This window comes from Onychomys torridus, chromosome 13, assembly GCF_903995425.1.
Source record: "Onychomys torridus chromosome 13, mOncTor1.1, whole genome shotgun sequence".
Lineage (NCBI taxonomy): Eukaryota > Metazoa > Chordata > Mammalia > Rodentia > Cricetidae > Onychomys > Onychomys torridus.
In genome coordinates this window covers 22,685,397-22,701,095 of record NC_050455.1, presented here as the reverse complement: position 1 = coordinate 22,701,095, position 15,699 = coordinate 22,685,397, and the positions used below count along the sequence as shown (strand labels likewise).

Sequence of the window (15,699 nt, the reverse complement as noted above, 5' to 3'; positions counted from 1 at the left end):
TTCAGGGAAATGATAAAGTAAAAAGTAATACTGATTTTGAAACTATGCTATTGGCCTGGTTAGTGTAAAACAGAACATTACATCATTTGAGACCATGCTATCAGTGCAGTTATTTTTAAATGAACATCACAAAACGTCAAAGGTCAGAGGGTAACCTGGGTTGTCATGAGAATTAGTAATACCTAGAAAATGTTATACAAAGGCAGTTTGCATAGAGGTTGCTTTTTGTCACTTACAAGATGTAGGTGATTATCCCTACAGACCACATGTCCACCTCAGGTCCATAGGCACAGCCTCGGAGAATCTCAGGCGCTGCAGAAAGATGGAGAATGAGTTAACAGGAGTGTGCCCCCAATACTCACATTTTAATTGCAACCAATGGGGAGAAACAAATTCCCAATCAAACTCTGAACTCTCGTCGCCAAGCTTCTCTTCCATAACCACAGCAGGATGAACAAATTCTCACATCTATTTCTGCAGGAGACACTGCAGCCTTTGTCTGTCATGGGTGCATGAGAATAAAGCTACTAGTAATCAAATTCTGTATTGCTATGTCATGAGGTGTAGAGGTGTATCTTTGCTACAAAAAAACTCTTCTTACTCTAAAGGGCACTTTGTACCTAGACAAAGAAGAAATCAATCAAGAACTACTTGAAGCAGTGGGTATGTACCAAGTGCATGTCTGGGGGCAGGGCAAGGATCGGAGCAGACTATGAGAAGGGTACGGAAAACTCTAGCTCAAGAATGTTGGCATAGGAGGAGAAAAGGGCTTTGACACACATCTTGGCCTTAATGCTGCATGTCAGTCCCCAGAAAACACTGTCCCCAGTGTTCTAGAGGTCATGACCTGAGAAAGGAGGCCTTTCCCTATGCGTAGCAGGGTGTATTCTATTAGCTTTTCTCTACTGTTGGGGTAGGAAGGCCTTTTCAACCTTGGCATAGAGAAGACTGTAATGATCTTTTACATTTTTTATTACCAGAGAGATGTGAGAATTAGAGGCTACTAGGTCTGGGGGTTTGCACAGAGTCCTGGGGATGTGTTGTTTTCCTAACTCACAGAGGAAGAGCAAGAGGAGCAATGCACCACCATCTATAGAGAGATGGGGTCTATTAGCCCACAGTGTATTCTTTAGCGTGTAGATGCTGCTGGGGCCCCTAAGCGATGAGCTGCTTGATGCGTGCTGAGGGTATTTGCAGTATGTCTGGGGGACCAGACCACCAAATCCCTCTGGATGGGGCCTCTAGAATCAGTAAACTGGATCTACTGTCTTCACTAGAAGGATAACAATCTAGACCAGAGGTTCTCAACCTGTGGGTCATGACCTCTTTGGAGGGTTGAACAACTCTTTCCCAGGGTTCGCTAAAGACCATTGGAAAACACAGATTTCACATTACAGATGACATTACATAACAGTGGCAAAATTACAGTTATGTAGCAGCAACAAAAATAATTTTATGGTTGTGTGGGTCACCACAACATGAGGAACTGTATTAAAGGGTCGCAGCATTAGGAAGGTTGAGAAGCACTGGTCTAGACCATCCACATGAGCTCTGAAGGAGCCTGTTTTCAATGGGCTCTGGGTTGACTGGAAAGATTGCTGTGGCTTCTCCACTGGTGGCTTTCAGTGTTACCCTGCACTCCACTCTTCTTCCCTGTAGAATTGTGTTATACAAAATATAGAAACTAAGTAGCCAAGCCAGAACTGGGAAGGGGATATGTGCCAACAGCTGAAGAAACCACTCAGGGAGATGGACCCTTCAAGGAACTGTATCTGGATCCAAACAGGTTTTCTTATCAACAGTTGAATACAATTATTCCTAAGGAAAAATGTCCTTTTAAGATTTGATAACATTAGAAAGAATGCTCCCCCAATTTTTCACTGTAGAGTAACTTTCATTTCCTGAGGGAATGTGCGCCTCGCAGAAGGAGCCTGTGAGCCCCAATAGCAGACAGAGAACTCCCCCTGCATATGCTTTGTTTAATACTTGTGCCCAGGGACCTCAGACCTGGCTGCCACCTCCTGGAGGGTCTCTGTCACTGGCCTCCTAGAGCTGGTCCAGTGTGGAACAGGGAGCATCGCAGGCATTTGGTTTGCACAGTGAGTGGTATCCGCCCTTGCCTGCTCAGGTCCTGATACCAGAGACCCTGATGAGAATCCCATCTCCATGTTGGCAGAATCTTTTACATTTCGTGAGACTCTGTATTTTTGTGTGTTTGTTTGTTTAACCTTTCAAATCTAAGTGAACCGGACTAGCTCCGATTGCCAAGCTCACATGGAGTTTTAACCTGCGATTTAGTGAGTGGCTACCTACTGATCCTTAAGTAGGGGCGCAGAGCAGCAGGAGATGTACTCTGCACAGAGCCTGCTCTATTGCATTTTTCATTTATGCTGCTAGTCAAAGCTGTGGCAAGGGTCAGGTGTTCTCTCCCGCTCTCTCTCACGGCACCCAGCCAAGAGCCCTGCAGCATGTGAACGCCTAGGAAGAAGTCCTCTCTGTATCCCTCTACACAGCAGCTGCAAGGTTTCTCTTACACAGCAACATCTGCTTCCATTCCCCATTACTGTATGAACACACTCTCCAGGAGCAGAACAGTTCTCCAGGAGGCACTATCCTCTACTGAGTCAACTTGGGGGCTTAAAGCTTAACTGAGGCACAGAGAAGATAAGATGTTCTTGTCTTCTGTAATAAATTTCTCTTAAACTATTTTTTTTTATAAAGGAAGGAACTTATAATAGCTTTTGTTTGGGAGAAGGGCAGGGTTTCTTTGTGTAGCCTTGGCTATCCTGGAACTCACTTTATAGACAAGGCTGGCCTCAAATTCACAGAAATACACATGCCTCTGCCTCCCAAGTGCTGGGTTTAAATGTGTGTACAGCCACCACCTGCCCTAGAACTTATAATCTCTTAACCTATATAAAATTGAGGTCAAATAAAGAGTAAGCCAATTTTGATTTTAAATCAATTAACTATTTTAAGTAGTATAATCTCTAAATCAATTAATCATCTTAGTGGTATTAAGTATTTTCAAATACTAGTTAGTATGACCTTGGCTTTCTTTGGAATCAGCTCATATCACTTATAATCTATCCGAACCCTTTACATAGCAGAAAGCCTTATCCAAAAGCTTTTCAAAATCAATGTCCGTTTCTGGCACACCAGTCTTCATGTCTCCTAGGTGTTAGATATCTCACAATTGATACTAACAATTTAATTTGTCATCCCTTTAGAGCAGGAACAATGAAGAAGCAGTCAGCTCATTTCTATTTGGTAAAGATCAGATCAGATGTCATGGCACACACCTGTAATCCCAGCATTAGGAAGTGGGGGCAGGTGGACCAGAAATTCAAGATCACCTTCCATACATCGGAGTTTGAGTCCAGCCTGGACTACAGGAGACTCTATCTTAAAACAAAAACCGGCAGGAAGGAACTCATCCTGCCTCTTAATGCCGTGAATACTTAGTTTGCCCTCACACTTTTTCTCACCCAATTCCCCAAACAAACCAATAAAATCTAGAGAGACAAAGTCCTTTCAGGACATAAACATTTTGTTCAGATGCTCTTTAGTGGTAGAGCATGTAGCTCAGTGGTAGAATGCTCAGCTAGTAGGCCAATGGGCAGGAGCTTCATACTTATCACTAAAAGAGGAAACGTAGTTTACATGATGGACAACCAATCATCTTTTCTGATGATAATCATTTATTGACTTTTGCTGGCTGTTTTAAAAGTGACCCGAAGCTGCCAGCCACGTTCTAAAATTAGCTTATCATTCAAGTTAGCAGCCATGAAACAGCTGTTATAGAGCCCCTAAAACATGGGCCAGCCCACTGTCAGGGCAGCCGAGTTTTAGGAAACCCTAGAATTCTCTGAATGTCAGATATGCCCTTAAAAAAAAATCAATTTGGCTAGGATATAAAAACTACACAAAAGTTCAAACTGGATGATATTTATTTAGTACCTCCTAGATCACAGAGCGCTGTTTTTTGTTTTGTTTTGTTTTGTTTTGTTTTGTTTTGTTTTGTTTTGTTTTTTTCAGTTGGATGATAGAATGGTTAAAACATCCAGAGGTTGAAGATCCACCTAGAAATTGTGGTGGACTCAGACAAAAGCACTCAACCATTCTGGAAATGGCATGTGGCTTCTTTCTGTGGACACAGGTGCTGGACAGCTCCTCTTTCCCAGAGGCCCTTGGAGAAAGCGACTGGCCCAGTTTTGGTTCTTGACTGTGTCTTTATTCCATCACTGTTTCAGGCAGGCTCCATTACCCTTTTCTGGATTAGAGCCACAGAGTGGCATTTGCTGATAAGAGTTTTCAAGCTACCATTAACTTACTATTAACTCTTTTGATGGCAATAATTCTGGACTAAACTAAGGAGAGTGGAAACAATGCATGCCTGCAATCATTCACTCCATAAGTCATCAAATATTTACTAAACCCTTGGTAGTTAGGGGTCCTGGGAAATCATAAGGAGCAAGCCCCAACTATAGTATAAATTACGGCTGGTCAGGGAGGTAAATGTTAAAAGTAAGCCATCAGAAGGGATGCAAGGGTGGTTGCTGGCAGTCCATGGAGGAGGGTGACTTTGACGGGGTTAACAGGTTTACTCCTGTCGTGGAGGAAGCAAAGTCCACATTGAGATGTGCTGAAGCTAGAGAAGTTAACTGGGCGAATGGGGAAAGGATGGTTGATGAGAGACGGCAAAAAGCTTCGCTGGGAAGAAGTACTAAGCATCAGTCCCATGGCAGGAAGGAGCAAGGCCTGGCTCAGGAACGCGGTGGGCTGAGGTGGGGCTATGCTCTCCAGTGAGGCAGTCAGAACTCGCGATTTTCTTTCTTATGACATCTCTAGAGCACAGGTCTCTACATCTTAAAGCTTAATCTGACTTTCCAGAGTCTTCTATTCCAGAGCTTAGGGGAAAACACTGCTTTAAAAACAAAGCCTTTTTTTTCCCCCAAGACTGCAGGCAGACACAGCAGTCTCCATACCTGGCCCCCACACCCATCTGCCCCAGACCCCAGCCACTTCCTGAGACTCAGAGACCAATCCCCAGCTTCCATCAGCCCTGGAACTGCCATCTGGACCAGAGGTGAGAGCCTGGGGTTACAGCCAGAGAGGCAACTGCCCCTGGGTCCCACCACTGGACACAGGCAACCGTGGGAGGACCTGGCCAACTTGGCCAGTTTCCAGCCAATTGGCGGGCCCTGCGGGAAGGCTCCACTTTTCCAAGACTGCAGGCAGACCCTGCAGTCTCCACACCCTGCCCCCACACCCATCTGCCAGAGACCCCAGCCACTTCCTGAGAATCAGAGAACAGCCCCCAGCTTCCATCCTGCCCTGGAACTCCCATCTGGAACAAAGACCAGAGGAACTCCCATCTGGACAAGAGGAGCTCCCATCTGGACAAAATAAGGAGACCCCAGGGACTTCCCAAGATTCAGAGTCCAGCCCCCCAGCTCCTATCTGGCCAGCACTCTCATCTGGAGCAGCACTCCCATCTGGCCAAGAACTTCCATCTGGACCAGAGATAGGCTCCCTAAATCTGTCAGCTCTCTCCAGACCAAGTACACTGATAAGACCAAGAATGAACCCAAGAGGAGATGGGCAGATGCCAAGGCAGAAGTACATACAACAAAATAAAGAACAATACAACATCACCAGAACCTAGCCCTTCTCCAACAGCTAGACCTGAACATCATGGAATGGAAGAAGAAGAAGAAGAAGAAGAAGAAGAAGAAGAAGAAGAAGAAGAAGAAGAAGAAGAAAACAACCTTATAAGTAACATCATGAAGAGGCTAGAGCCTTATATAGAAGAAATCAAAAATGAAGTAGAGGAACAGACAAACAAGAAATGGGAAGAACGCTATAAAAAACTAGAGGAAAGGACAATTAAAGCAGAAGAAAAACAACAAATCCTTGAAAGAAAATCATGAAAAAGCAAGGAAGACAGTCCAAGACCTGAAAAGGGAAATAGAAAAAATGAAGAAGACACTAGCAGAAGGAATGCTGGAAATAGAAAATCTGAGTAAACAAACAGGAACTTCAGATACAAGTATAACCAACAGAATGCAAGAGATGGAAGAGAGGATCTCAGGTATTGAAGATACCGTAGAAGAAATAGATTCATCAGTCAAAGAAAACAATAAAACCAACAAAGTCATGACCCAAAATGTCCAAGAAATTTGGGACACCATGAAAAGACCAAACCTACAAATAATAGGGATAGAGGAAGGAGAAGAATACCAACTCAAAGGCACAGAAAATATATTTAACAAGATCATAGAAGAAAACTTTCCCAACTTAAAGAAGGAAATGCCTATGAAGATACAAGAAGCCTATAGAACACCAAACAGACTAGACCCCCCAAAAAAGTTCCCTCGCCACATAATAATTAAACAACTAAATGTACAGAATAAAGAAAGAATATTAAGGGCAGCAAAGGAAAAAGGCCAAGTGACTTATAAAGGCAAACCTATCAGAATAACACCCGATTTCTCAATGGAGACTTTGAAAGCCAGAAGGACCTGGACAGATATAATGCAGACACTAAGAGACCATGGATGCCAGCCTAGGCAAATATACCCAACAAAACTTTCAATCATCATAGATGGAGTGAACAAGACCTTCCAAGACAAAACCAGATTTAAACAATACTTATCCACAAACCCAGCCCTACAGAAAGCACTAGAAGGAAAATTCCAACCTAAGGAAGGCAGATACACCCATGAAAACACAGGCAATAGATAACACCACAGCAGTAAACCCCAAAAAAGAGAAGTACACACACACTACCACCAAAAAAATAAAAATAACAACAGGAATGAACAATCATTGGTCATTAATGTCCCTTAATATCAATGGACTTAATTCACCTATAAAAAGACACAGACTAACAGAATGGATACGAAAACAGGACCTGTCTTTCTGCTGCATACAAGAAACATACCTCAAATTCAAAGACAGACACCTCCTAAGAATAAAAGGCTGGGAAAAGACTTTCCAATCAAATGGTCTTAAGAAGCAATCTGGTGTAGCCATCCTAATATCCAGCAAAATAGACTTCAAACTAAAATCAATCAAAAGAGATGATGAAGGACATTACATACTCATAGCAGGAAAGATCCACCAAGATGAAGTCTCAATTCTGAAAATTTATGCCCCAAACACAAGGGCACCTACATATGTAAAAGAAACATTACTAAAGCTTAAATCACATATAAAACCCCACACATTAATAGTGGGAGACTTCGACATCCCATTTTCACCTCTGGACAGATCAGCCAAATTGAAACTTAACAGAGACATAATGGTCTTAACTGATGTTATGGCTCAAATGGACTTAATTGATATCTACAGAACATTCCACCCAAACAAAAAAGAATATACCTTCTTCTCAGCACCCCATGGAACCTTCTCTAAAATCGACCACATACTTGGCCACAAAGCAAATCTCAACAGATACAAAACAATTGGAATAACCTCCTGTGTTCTATCAGACCACCATGGTTTAAAGTTAGATTTCAACAACAGAAAAAACTACAGAAATCCTACAATCTCATGGAAACTGAATAATGCTCAACTGAATCACCAATGGGTTAAGGAAGAAATAAAGAAAGAAATTAAAGACTTCCTAGAGATCAATGAAAATGAATACACCACATACCCATACTTATGGGATACTATGAAAGCAGTTCTAAGAGGGAAATTCATAGCACTGAATGTCCACATAAAGAAGCTGGAGAAATCTCATGCTAGTGATTTGACAACACACCTGAAAGCCCTTGAACAGGAAGAAGCAAAGTCTCCCAGGAGGAACAGATGCCAGGAAATTAGCAAATTGAGAACTGAAATCAATAAAATGGAAATAAAGAGAACAATACAAAGGATTAATGAAACAAAGAGTTGGTTCTTTGAGAAGATCAACAAGATAGACAAGCCCTTATCCAAACTAACCAAAAGACAGAGAGAGAGCATCCAAATTAACAAAATCAGAAATGAAAATGGGGACATAACAACAGACAATGAGGAAATCCAGAGAATCATCAGGTCATACTTCAAAAACCTCTACTCCACAAAACTGGAAAATCTAAAAGAAATGGATAATTTTCTGGATAGGTACCACATGCCTAAGTCAAATCAAGACTAGATAAACCATTTAAATAGTCCAATAACCCCTAAGGAAATAGAATCAGTCATTAAAAGTCTCCCAACCAAAAAAAGCCCTGGACCTGATGGTTTCACTGCAGAATTCTACCAGATCTTCAAAGAAGACTTAATACCAATACTCTTTAAATTGTTCCACACAATAGAAGCAGAAAGTATATTACCAAACTCCTTCTATGAGGTTACAATTACCCTGATTCCCAAACCAAATAAAGATGCAACAAAGAAAGAGAACTACAGACCGATCTCCCTCATGAACATTGATGCAAAAATACTCAATAAAATTCTGGCGAACAGACTCCAAGAACACATCAAAACAATTATCCACCATGATCAAGTAGGCTTCATCCAGGGATGCAAGGGTGGTTCAACATACAAAAAGTCCGTCAATGTAATACACCATATAAACAAACTTAAAGAAAAAAAACCACATGATCATCTCACTAGATGCAGAAAAGGCATTTGACAAAATCCAACACCCCTTCATGATAAAAGTCTTGGAGCGATCAGGAATACAGAGAACATACCTAAACATAATAAAGGCAATCTACAGCAAGCCAACAGCCAACATCAAATTAAATGGAGAGAAACTCAAAGCAATACCACTAAAATCAGGAACAAGGCAAGGCTGTCCCCTCTCCCCATACTTATTCAATACAGTACTTGAAGTTCTAGCCAGAGCTATAAGACAACATAATGAGATTAAGTGGATACAAATTGGAAAGGAAGAAGTCAAGCTTTTCCTATTTGCAGATGACATGATAGTATACATGAGTGACCCCAAAAATTCAACCAAGGAACTGATAGAGCTAATAAAAACCTTCAGCAACATTGCAGGATACAAGATCAACTCAAAAAAATCAGTAGCCCTTCTATATACAGTAGACAAACAGGCTGAGAAGGAAATCAGAGATACATCACCCTTTACAATAGCCACAAATGATATAAAATGCCTTGGAGTTATGCTAACTAAGCATGTGAAGGACCTATATGACAAGAACTTTAAGTCCCTGAAAAAAGAAATTGAAGAAGATGTCAGAAAATGGAAAGATCTCCCATGCTCATGGATAGGCAGGATTAACATAGTAAAAATGGTGATCTTACCAAAAGCAATCTACAGATTCAACACAATCCCCATCAAATTACCAACACAATTCTTCACAGATCTGGAAAGAATAATACTCAACTTCTATGGAAAAACAAAAAACCCAGGATAGCCAAAAGAATCCTGTACAATAAAACAACTTCTGGAGGCATCACAATCCCCGACACTACCATAATAAAAACAGCTTGGTACTGGCATAAAAACCGACATGTGGACCAATGGAATCAAATTGAAGACCCCGACATTAACCCGCACACCTATGAACATATAATTTTTGACAAAGAAGCCAAAAATGTACAATGGAAAAGAGAAAGCATCTTCAACAAATGGTGCTGGCATAACTGGATGTCAATGTGTAGAAGGCTGCAAATAGATCCATATCTGTCACCATGCACAAAACTTAAGTCCAAGTGGATCAAAGACCTCAACATAAATCCAGTTACTCTGAACCTGATAGAAGAGAATGTAGGAAGTACTCTTAAAAGCATTCACACCGGAGATCACTTTCTAAATATAACACCAGTAGCACAGACACTGAGAGAAACAATCAATGGGACCTGTTGAAACTGAGAAGCTTTTGTAGAGCAAAGGACACAGTCAACAAGACAAAGCGACAGCCTACAGAATGGGAAAAGGTCTTCACCAACCCCACATCTGACAGAGGGCTGATATCCAGAATATATAAAGAACTCAAGAAATTAGATATCAAAATGCCCAACAGTCCAATTAAGAAATGGACTATAGAACTAAACAGAGAATTCTCCACAGAGGAAGTTCAAATGGCTGAAAGACATTTAAGGAATTGCTCAACATCCCTAATTATCTGGGAAATGCAAATCAAAACAACTCTGAGATACCACCTTACACCTGTCAGAATGGGTAAGATCAAAAACACAGAAGACAGCTTATGCTGGAGAGGATGTGGAGCAAGGGGAACTCTCCTCCACTGCTGGTGGGAATGCAAGCTTGTACAGCCATTTTGGAAATCAATATGGTGCTTCCTTAGATAATTGGGAATCCATTTCCCCCAAGACCCAGCTGTAGCACTCTTGGGCATATACCCAAGGAATGCTCAATCATACCACAAGAGTATTTGCTTAGCTATGTTCATATCAGCTTTGTTTGTAATAGCCAGAACCTGGAAACAACCTAGATGCCCATCAACTGAAGAATGGATAAAGAAAATATGGTACATATACACAATGGAGTACTACTCAGTCAGCAGAGAAAAACAATGACAACATGAGGTTTGCAGGCAAATGGATGAATCTAGAAAAAAATCATCCTGAGTTAGGTAACCCAGACTCAGAAGGACAAACATGGTATGTACTCACTCATAGGAGGATACTAGATGTAAAACAAAGATGACTAGACTGCTCCACAACTCCAGGGAGGCTACCTAGAAAATGGGACCCTAGGAAAGACACAGGGATCGACCAATGACAGAGAAATGGATGTACAACCTGGACGACAGTGGGAGTAATGAAAGGCAAGATTTGAGGGGAAGAAAGCTTAGGGGAGCAGGAGATCCCAGCTGGATCAAGAACAGAAAGGGAGAATGAGGAATAACAGACCATGATAAATGAAGACCACATGAGAACAGGAATAGGCAGAGTGCTCGAGAGGTCCCCAGAAATCCACAATGATATATCCTCTGTAGACTGCTGGCAATGGTTGAGAGAAAGCCTGGTCTGACCTAGTCTGGTGATCAGATGACTAAACACCCTAACAGTCGTCTTGGAACTCTCATCCAATAACTGATGGAAGTGGATGCAGAGATCCTCAGCCAGGTCCCAGGTGGAGCTCCAGGTGTCCAACTGTTGAGAAAGAGGAGGGACTGCAAGAGCGTGAATTGTTGAATCCAAGATTGCAAAAAGCACAGGGACAGATAGCCAAATGAAAGAAAGCACATGAATTATGAACCAATGGCTGTGGAGCCCCCAGCTAGATCAGGCCCTCTAGATAAGTGAGACAATTGAATAGCTTGATCTGTTTGGAAGGCACCCAGTCTGTGGGACTGGGACCTGGCTTAGTGCATGAGCTGGCTGTTTGGAACCTTGGTCTTACACAGGGACACATGCTCAGCCTGGAAGGAGGGGACAGGACCTGCCTGTACTGAATCCACCAGATTTAAATGAATCCCCGGGGGTTTCTTGGTCCTGGAGGACATGGGAATGGAGGGGAGAGGCTGGGGGGAAGCTGGGGGTGGGTGCAGGACGGGGGAGGACAGGGGAACCCATGGCTGATGTATAAAATTAAAACACATAATAATAATTTTTAAAAAAGGAAAATAAAAAACACAAAGCCTTTCTTTGAATTTAAATGAATTTCTGGCAGCCACAAAGATCCAGTATATTTTTTCCTTTCTTTTCATGTATGTGTCGGTACATCTGTAGGGCCAGTGCACATGTATCTATGTGAACATGTGGAACTCAGAGGGCAATCTTGGGTGTCATTCTTCAGAAGCTGTCCACCATATTCTTTTGTGGCAAGGTGTCTGTCTCTCTGGCCTATGGTTGGCAAAGTTTGCTGCTCTGTCTTCTACTTACTGGGTTCATAAGCGCACACCGCCACATCTAGCTTTTCACACGGATTCTGGGGAACAAACTCAAGCGCATACCACCAAACCTGGTCTTTCACATGTATTCTAGGGACCAAACTCAGATTCTCTTGTCTGAATGGCAATAATCCACTCTTTCTCATGGTCTTGCACCGTCTTTAAGGCAGGCTAGGGATCCTCTACACTTTACTTCTTGGGGATGGAACTTGTGAAAAGAGAGGGAAGGGAGAAGGGAATACATATCCAGAAATCTCAACCTTCCTTCTTCCTCACTCTCTCTGGAAACAAGAGAAGGATGTACTCAGGGCAGCTAGCTGCCTAGTGCCTACAGCTGGACAGACTCCAAGTTGGGTGCTTTTATTTATTTATTTACTTTAAGCATTAGTGCCTTATGTTGTCCTTTGTTGAGCTACCTCCTATATTGAGCAAGAAAAGCATACCATCTGTGTGAAACGGCGCAATTTTTAGACTAGAACAGTATGCTCAAGGCTGACTTGAGGGAGGTGCAGCTCAGTCTGGAATTCATTGACGATTAGGCTAAGGCCACGGAGGTACCTCTGGTTAGCAGGGATAGTGTCAGCCAACAACTCCACAGAACGTGCCACACTGTGAAGCGGTGAAGGGCTGAGAAGGTATCTCATCATTTGTCTCTCTTTTTCTACCTCTGGCTTATAAAGAGCAAGCCAGACGGGCGTTTTCAACACAAGTGACATTGCGTGGGTTCCAAACCACTCTTCCTGTCTCCCAACACTCTCCATTCACTGACACTGGACATGGGAACGTGGCTCCCGCCTCATGTTTTCAGGTAAGCTGTCCACAAAGTCTTCCTTGACAAGTAAATCACATGGTTTTTAATTGGTATAAATTCTATAGCTGGCTGAAGAAAGACAGTTTTTGTCTCCTTATTTATTTACTTTTTTAGTTTTTAATAACATGATAAGGAGACTCTCAGATTTGAGAACACCTAGTGCTTCCAACAGCGGCAACAACAAACAACATCCCTCATACAGCTCAGTGACTCATGAGAGTCATTTTTCTAAGATTCTGTTGAGCTCTTCAATCTGCAGAAAATCACAAATGTCTGCAACTCTGAATCATACTGAGTCTCCTGCTCTCTTCAAAGTTAGCTAAGGTGTGTGAATGAGTGTTCATGCTTGAAAAGCTGCTTTTCAATTTTCATGGGACAAGATGCAATATAAACAACAAACCCGACACATGCCAATAAGAGTTTAATATAACAATCTTTTTTTAAATATAGAAACATAAACAAAATAATAGTCTTAGAACTCAAACTTTCAAATATATTAAGTATGGTCCACACTATATTTATCTCTAAGGGATGAATAAACTTTCTCACTAGTGATTTTCAATAATTCTTTTGAAACTTTTTATTTTATGCATATGCTTTCTGTATTAACATCCCAAAATGGAACACTTTTGTGGGTGTTCAGGGCCCAGATAGTGCAATTTAAGCAAGTCCCACCCACTTGCCTTCAATCACCTCCTCCTTTGACCTCTTTTCCTCCCATCATTCCCACCCTCATGTGGGTAATAATAGAGCAGAGTCCCTGAAGAACTGTGAATTCTCTCTACAGTTTGTTCTGTTAGTCAAGTAGTAGCTTCAAGTTACACAGGAGTGGAAATAAAAAATGACTACTGTAGAGGTCAGCAGTGAAAAGAGTCTCTAAACTCACAGAACATGAGGTGTGTGGGGATGATGTTGGTGGCATTCTCCTCAAAAACAATGCTATCAGACATCTGAAGCCCAAACATACTTGGTAACATTTGTCCAAGTACACAATTACTAGGCCCTCAATTTAGTGTATATAGACAATATGTAGATGGCTTCTGGGATGTAGTATATGATATATTTCTTGGGTTACACACATATTAGCAGGCTTTATTGTTCCTTCTCCTTGCTGATAGCCTTGGATCCCAAGAGATACTTTGAAAAGCCAGAAAGGCATAATTGTTAGAATATTATTTTATATGCTGAGGCAAAAATGTGTGCCTTGTGAGACCTATCTCCAGCCCTCTCTTCTGGAGACTTTTCTTCTGTTTGTAGTTCTGTACATGGAAATATTGACATTCATTCTATTCAGTCTCCTAAAGGTGGCATGGGCACAGGAGCAGTCTGCACTGTCTCCTTTTGTGTCCTGCAGATGCCCAACAGTAGAGGGCAAAAGGTCCTTGCATGCACAGATAAGCACTAGAGAAGTCAGGAAATGTTAAACACACAGCTCATCTCTCCAAAGGGAGAAGATATTTGCCTGTTCTCCTGGAATGCTGTGGTAAAATGCAGTTTACAACCTGGTAATCCATTGTTACTTGTTGAGCCAGGCTCCACCCATATCCTCCAGAATATTATGTTTGTTATCGCACACGTTTCCCCTTAAAGCCCTGAGCATTGCTTCTAGGTCATAAAACTCATCCTTTTGGGTGGTGTCACTTGTAGTCCACAGCTGAACTGTGTTTACCACAGTCAATCTTTCTAGACTTTTATCTTGAGTGTGGTTTCTAACTCAACAGAACCCATCTTTATGGAAGAAGCCATATGTACTTTGTAAAGCACCTCAACGGAAACATGTCTTAAGCTTTGTTGTACTCATGGGATGGAGTTAACTGTTATCAAAAACTTTTTTTTTTCCCAAAATTGTGCTGTGCTAAAGTAAGCAAATTGGTGTCAGAATTTTGAAGTTTTAGCCCAGCCTTGGTACCTAAGTTAGGCTGAATTGAGTTTCATTCTTGTCTTTTCATGGAACATTTCCCTGCCATACAGAAAGCCTGCAGCCCCACTGTTCTCAGGTCTCATATCTTGAAATGCTATCTATATCCTAACAACACATATGTTTCCATCAACAGCCATGTCTTGTCCCAGAACGTCACACACATATCCTCTCCACTTAGATACAAAAACAGCCATTGCCAGATTATCAAGCCTACAGCTGCTGCTCCAAATGGCAATCTCATTTTAGTAAAATTGTTAATGGCATTCTTCTAGTTGTTAGGGCTTCCCTCTCCACCGCACACTGACCAACCTCCTTGCTGACTTGAAAGACATCTTTGCTTGTGTGTAGCTCTGGTTGGCTACATTTCTCTCCATGGGGATGTTCTTTCCCCAGGTATCCCTATTGGTTACACCTTTCAAGTGTCTACTCATATATCCAATTCTTACACAAAACCTTCCCTGATCATTCATTTAAAATTACAACCCAGGCCCTCTTTGTAACTTACACTACGCCATAGGAATGGTTGCTATTTTCTTTGTAATTTACACATTCATTTTGCTAGTTATCTTTTCCTGCTAAAATACACTGTTCTACAGGAAGACTCCTTGTTCCATATTGTTTTGTTGTTTGCTGCAATGTATCTAGTACTCAAAGCACCTGGTACATCAAATAAGCTCAATAAATAAACAGATAAACAAATATTTATTTATTTATTTATTTGTTTGTTTGTTTGTTTGTTTGTTTTCAGAGCTGAGGACTGAACGCAGGGCCTTGTGCTTGCTAGGCAAGCGTTCTACCACTGAGCTAAATCCCCAACCCCAATAAATATTTAGAAAAGGAGCACTGAATGTCTATACATCTTACACCCCTCGGAGTTTACCTTATAATTAGTACAGTATCAATCCAATACCAAAGAGACTTGTTTTTCCTCCAAATTTCAAGCTTCCGAGTCTGCTTAGGCTGTTATAAACCTGCAGAGTCCCCGTCTTTAAGATCAGAAGTAAAGGGAGCCTGACAATTACCTTCCTTTCCTTCTTATGTGTGCCCAGCCTTGCATGTGTTCCCAAGACCATTTTCCATCACCAGTTCATCCAGTCCAGCTGGTCTGGGACAGATCCTGCCTCTGGGAGGAGGGCTGCTGT

General features: G+C 41.8%; 1 protein-coding gene across 5 annotated transcripts in view; it reads right to left on the bottom strand.

Moving 5' to 3' along the window:
• Camk4 (calcium/calmodulin dependent protein kinase IV) overlaps nt 1-15,699 on the bottom strand; it is a 229,501-nt gene that overhangs the window by 11,832 nt on the left and 201,970 nt on the right. For all 5 annotated transcript variants that reach the window (XM_036205167.1, XM_036205166.1, XM_036205170.1 and 2 more), the window contains one exon: nt 237-312. In XM_036205167.1, the coding sequence (XP_036061060.1) occupies nt 237-312 (76 nt within the window). The remainder of the gene's footprint in view (nt 1-236; nt 313-15,699) is intronic.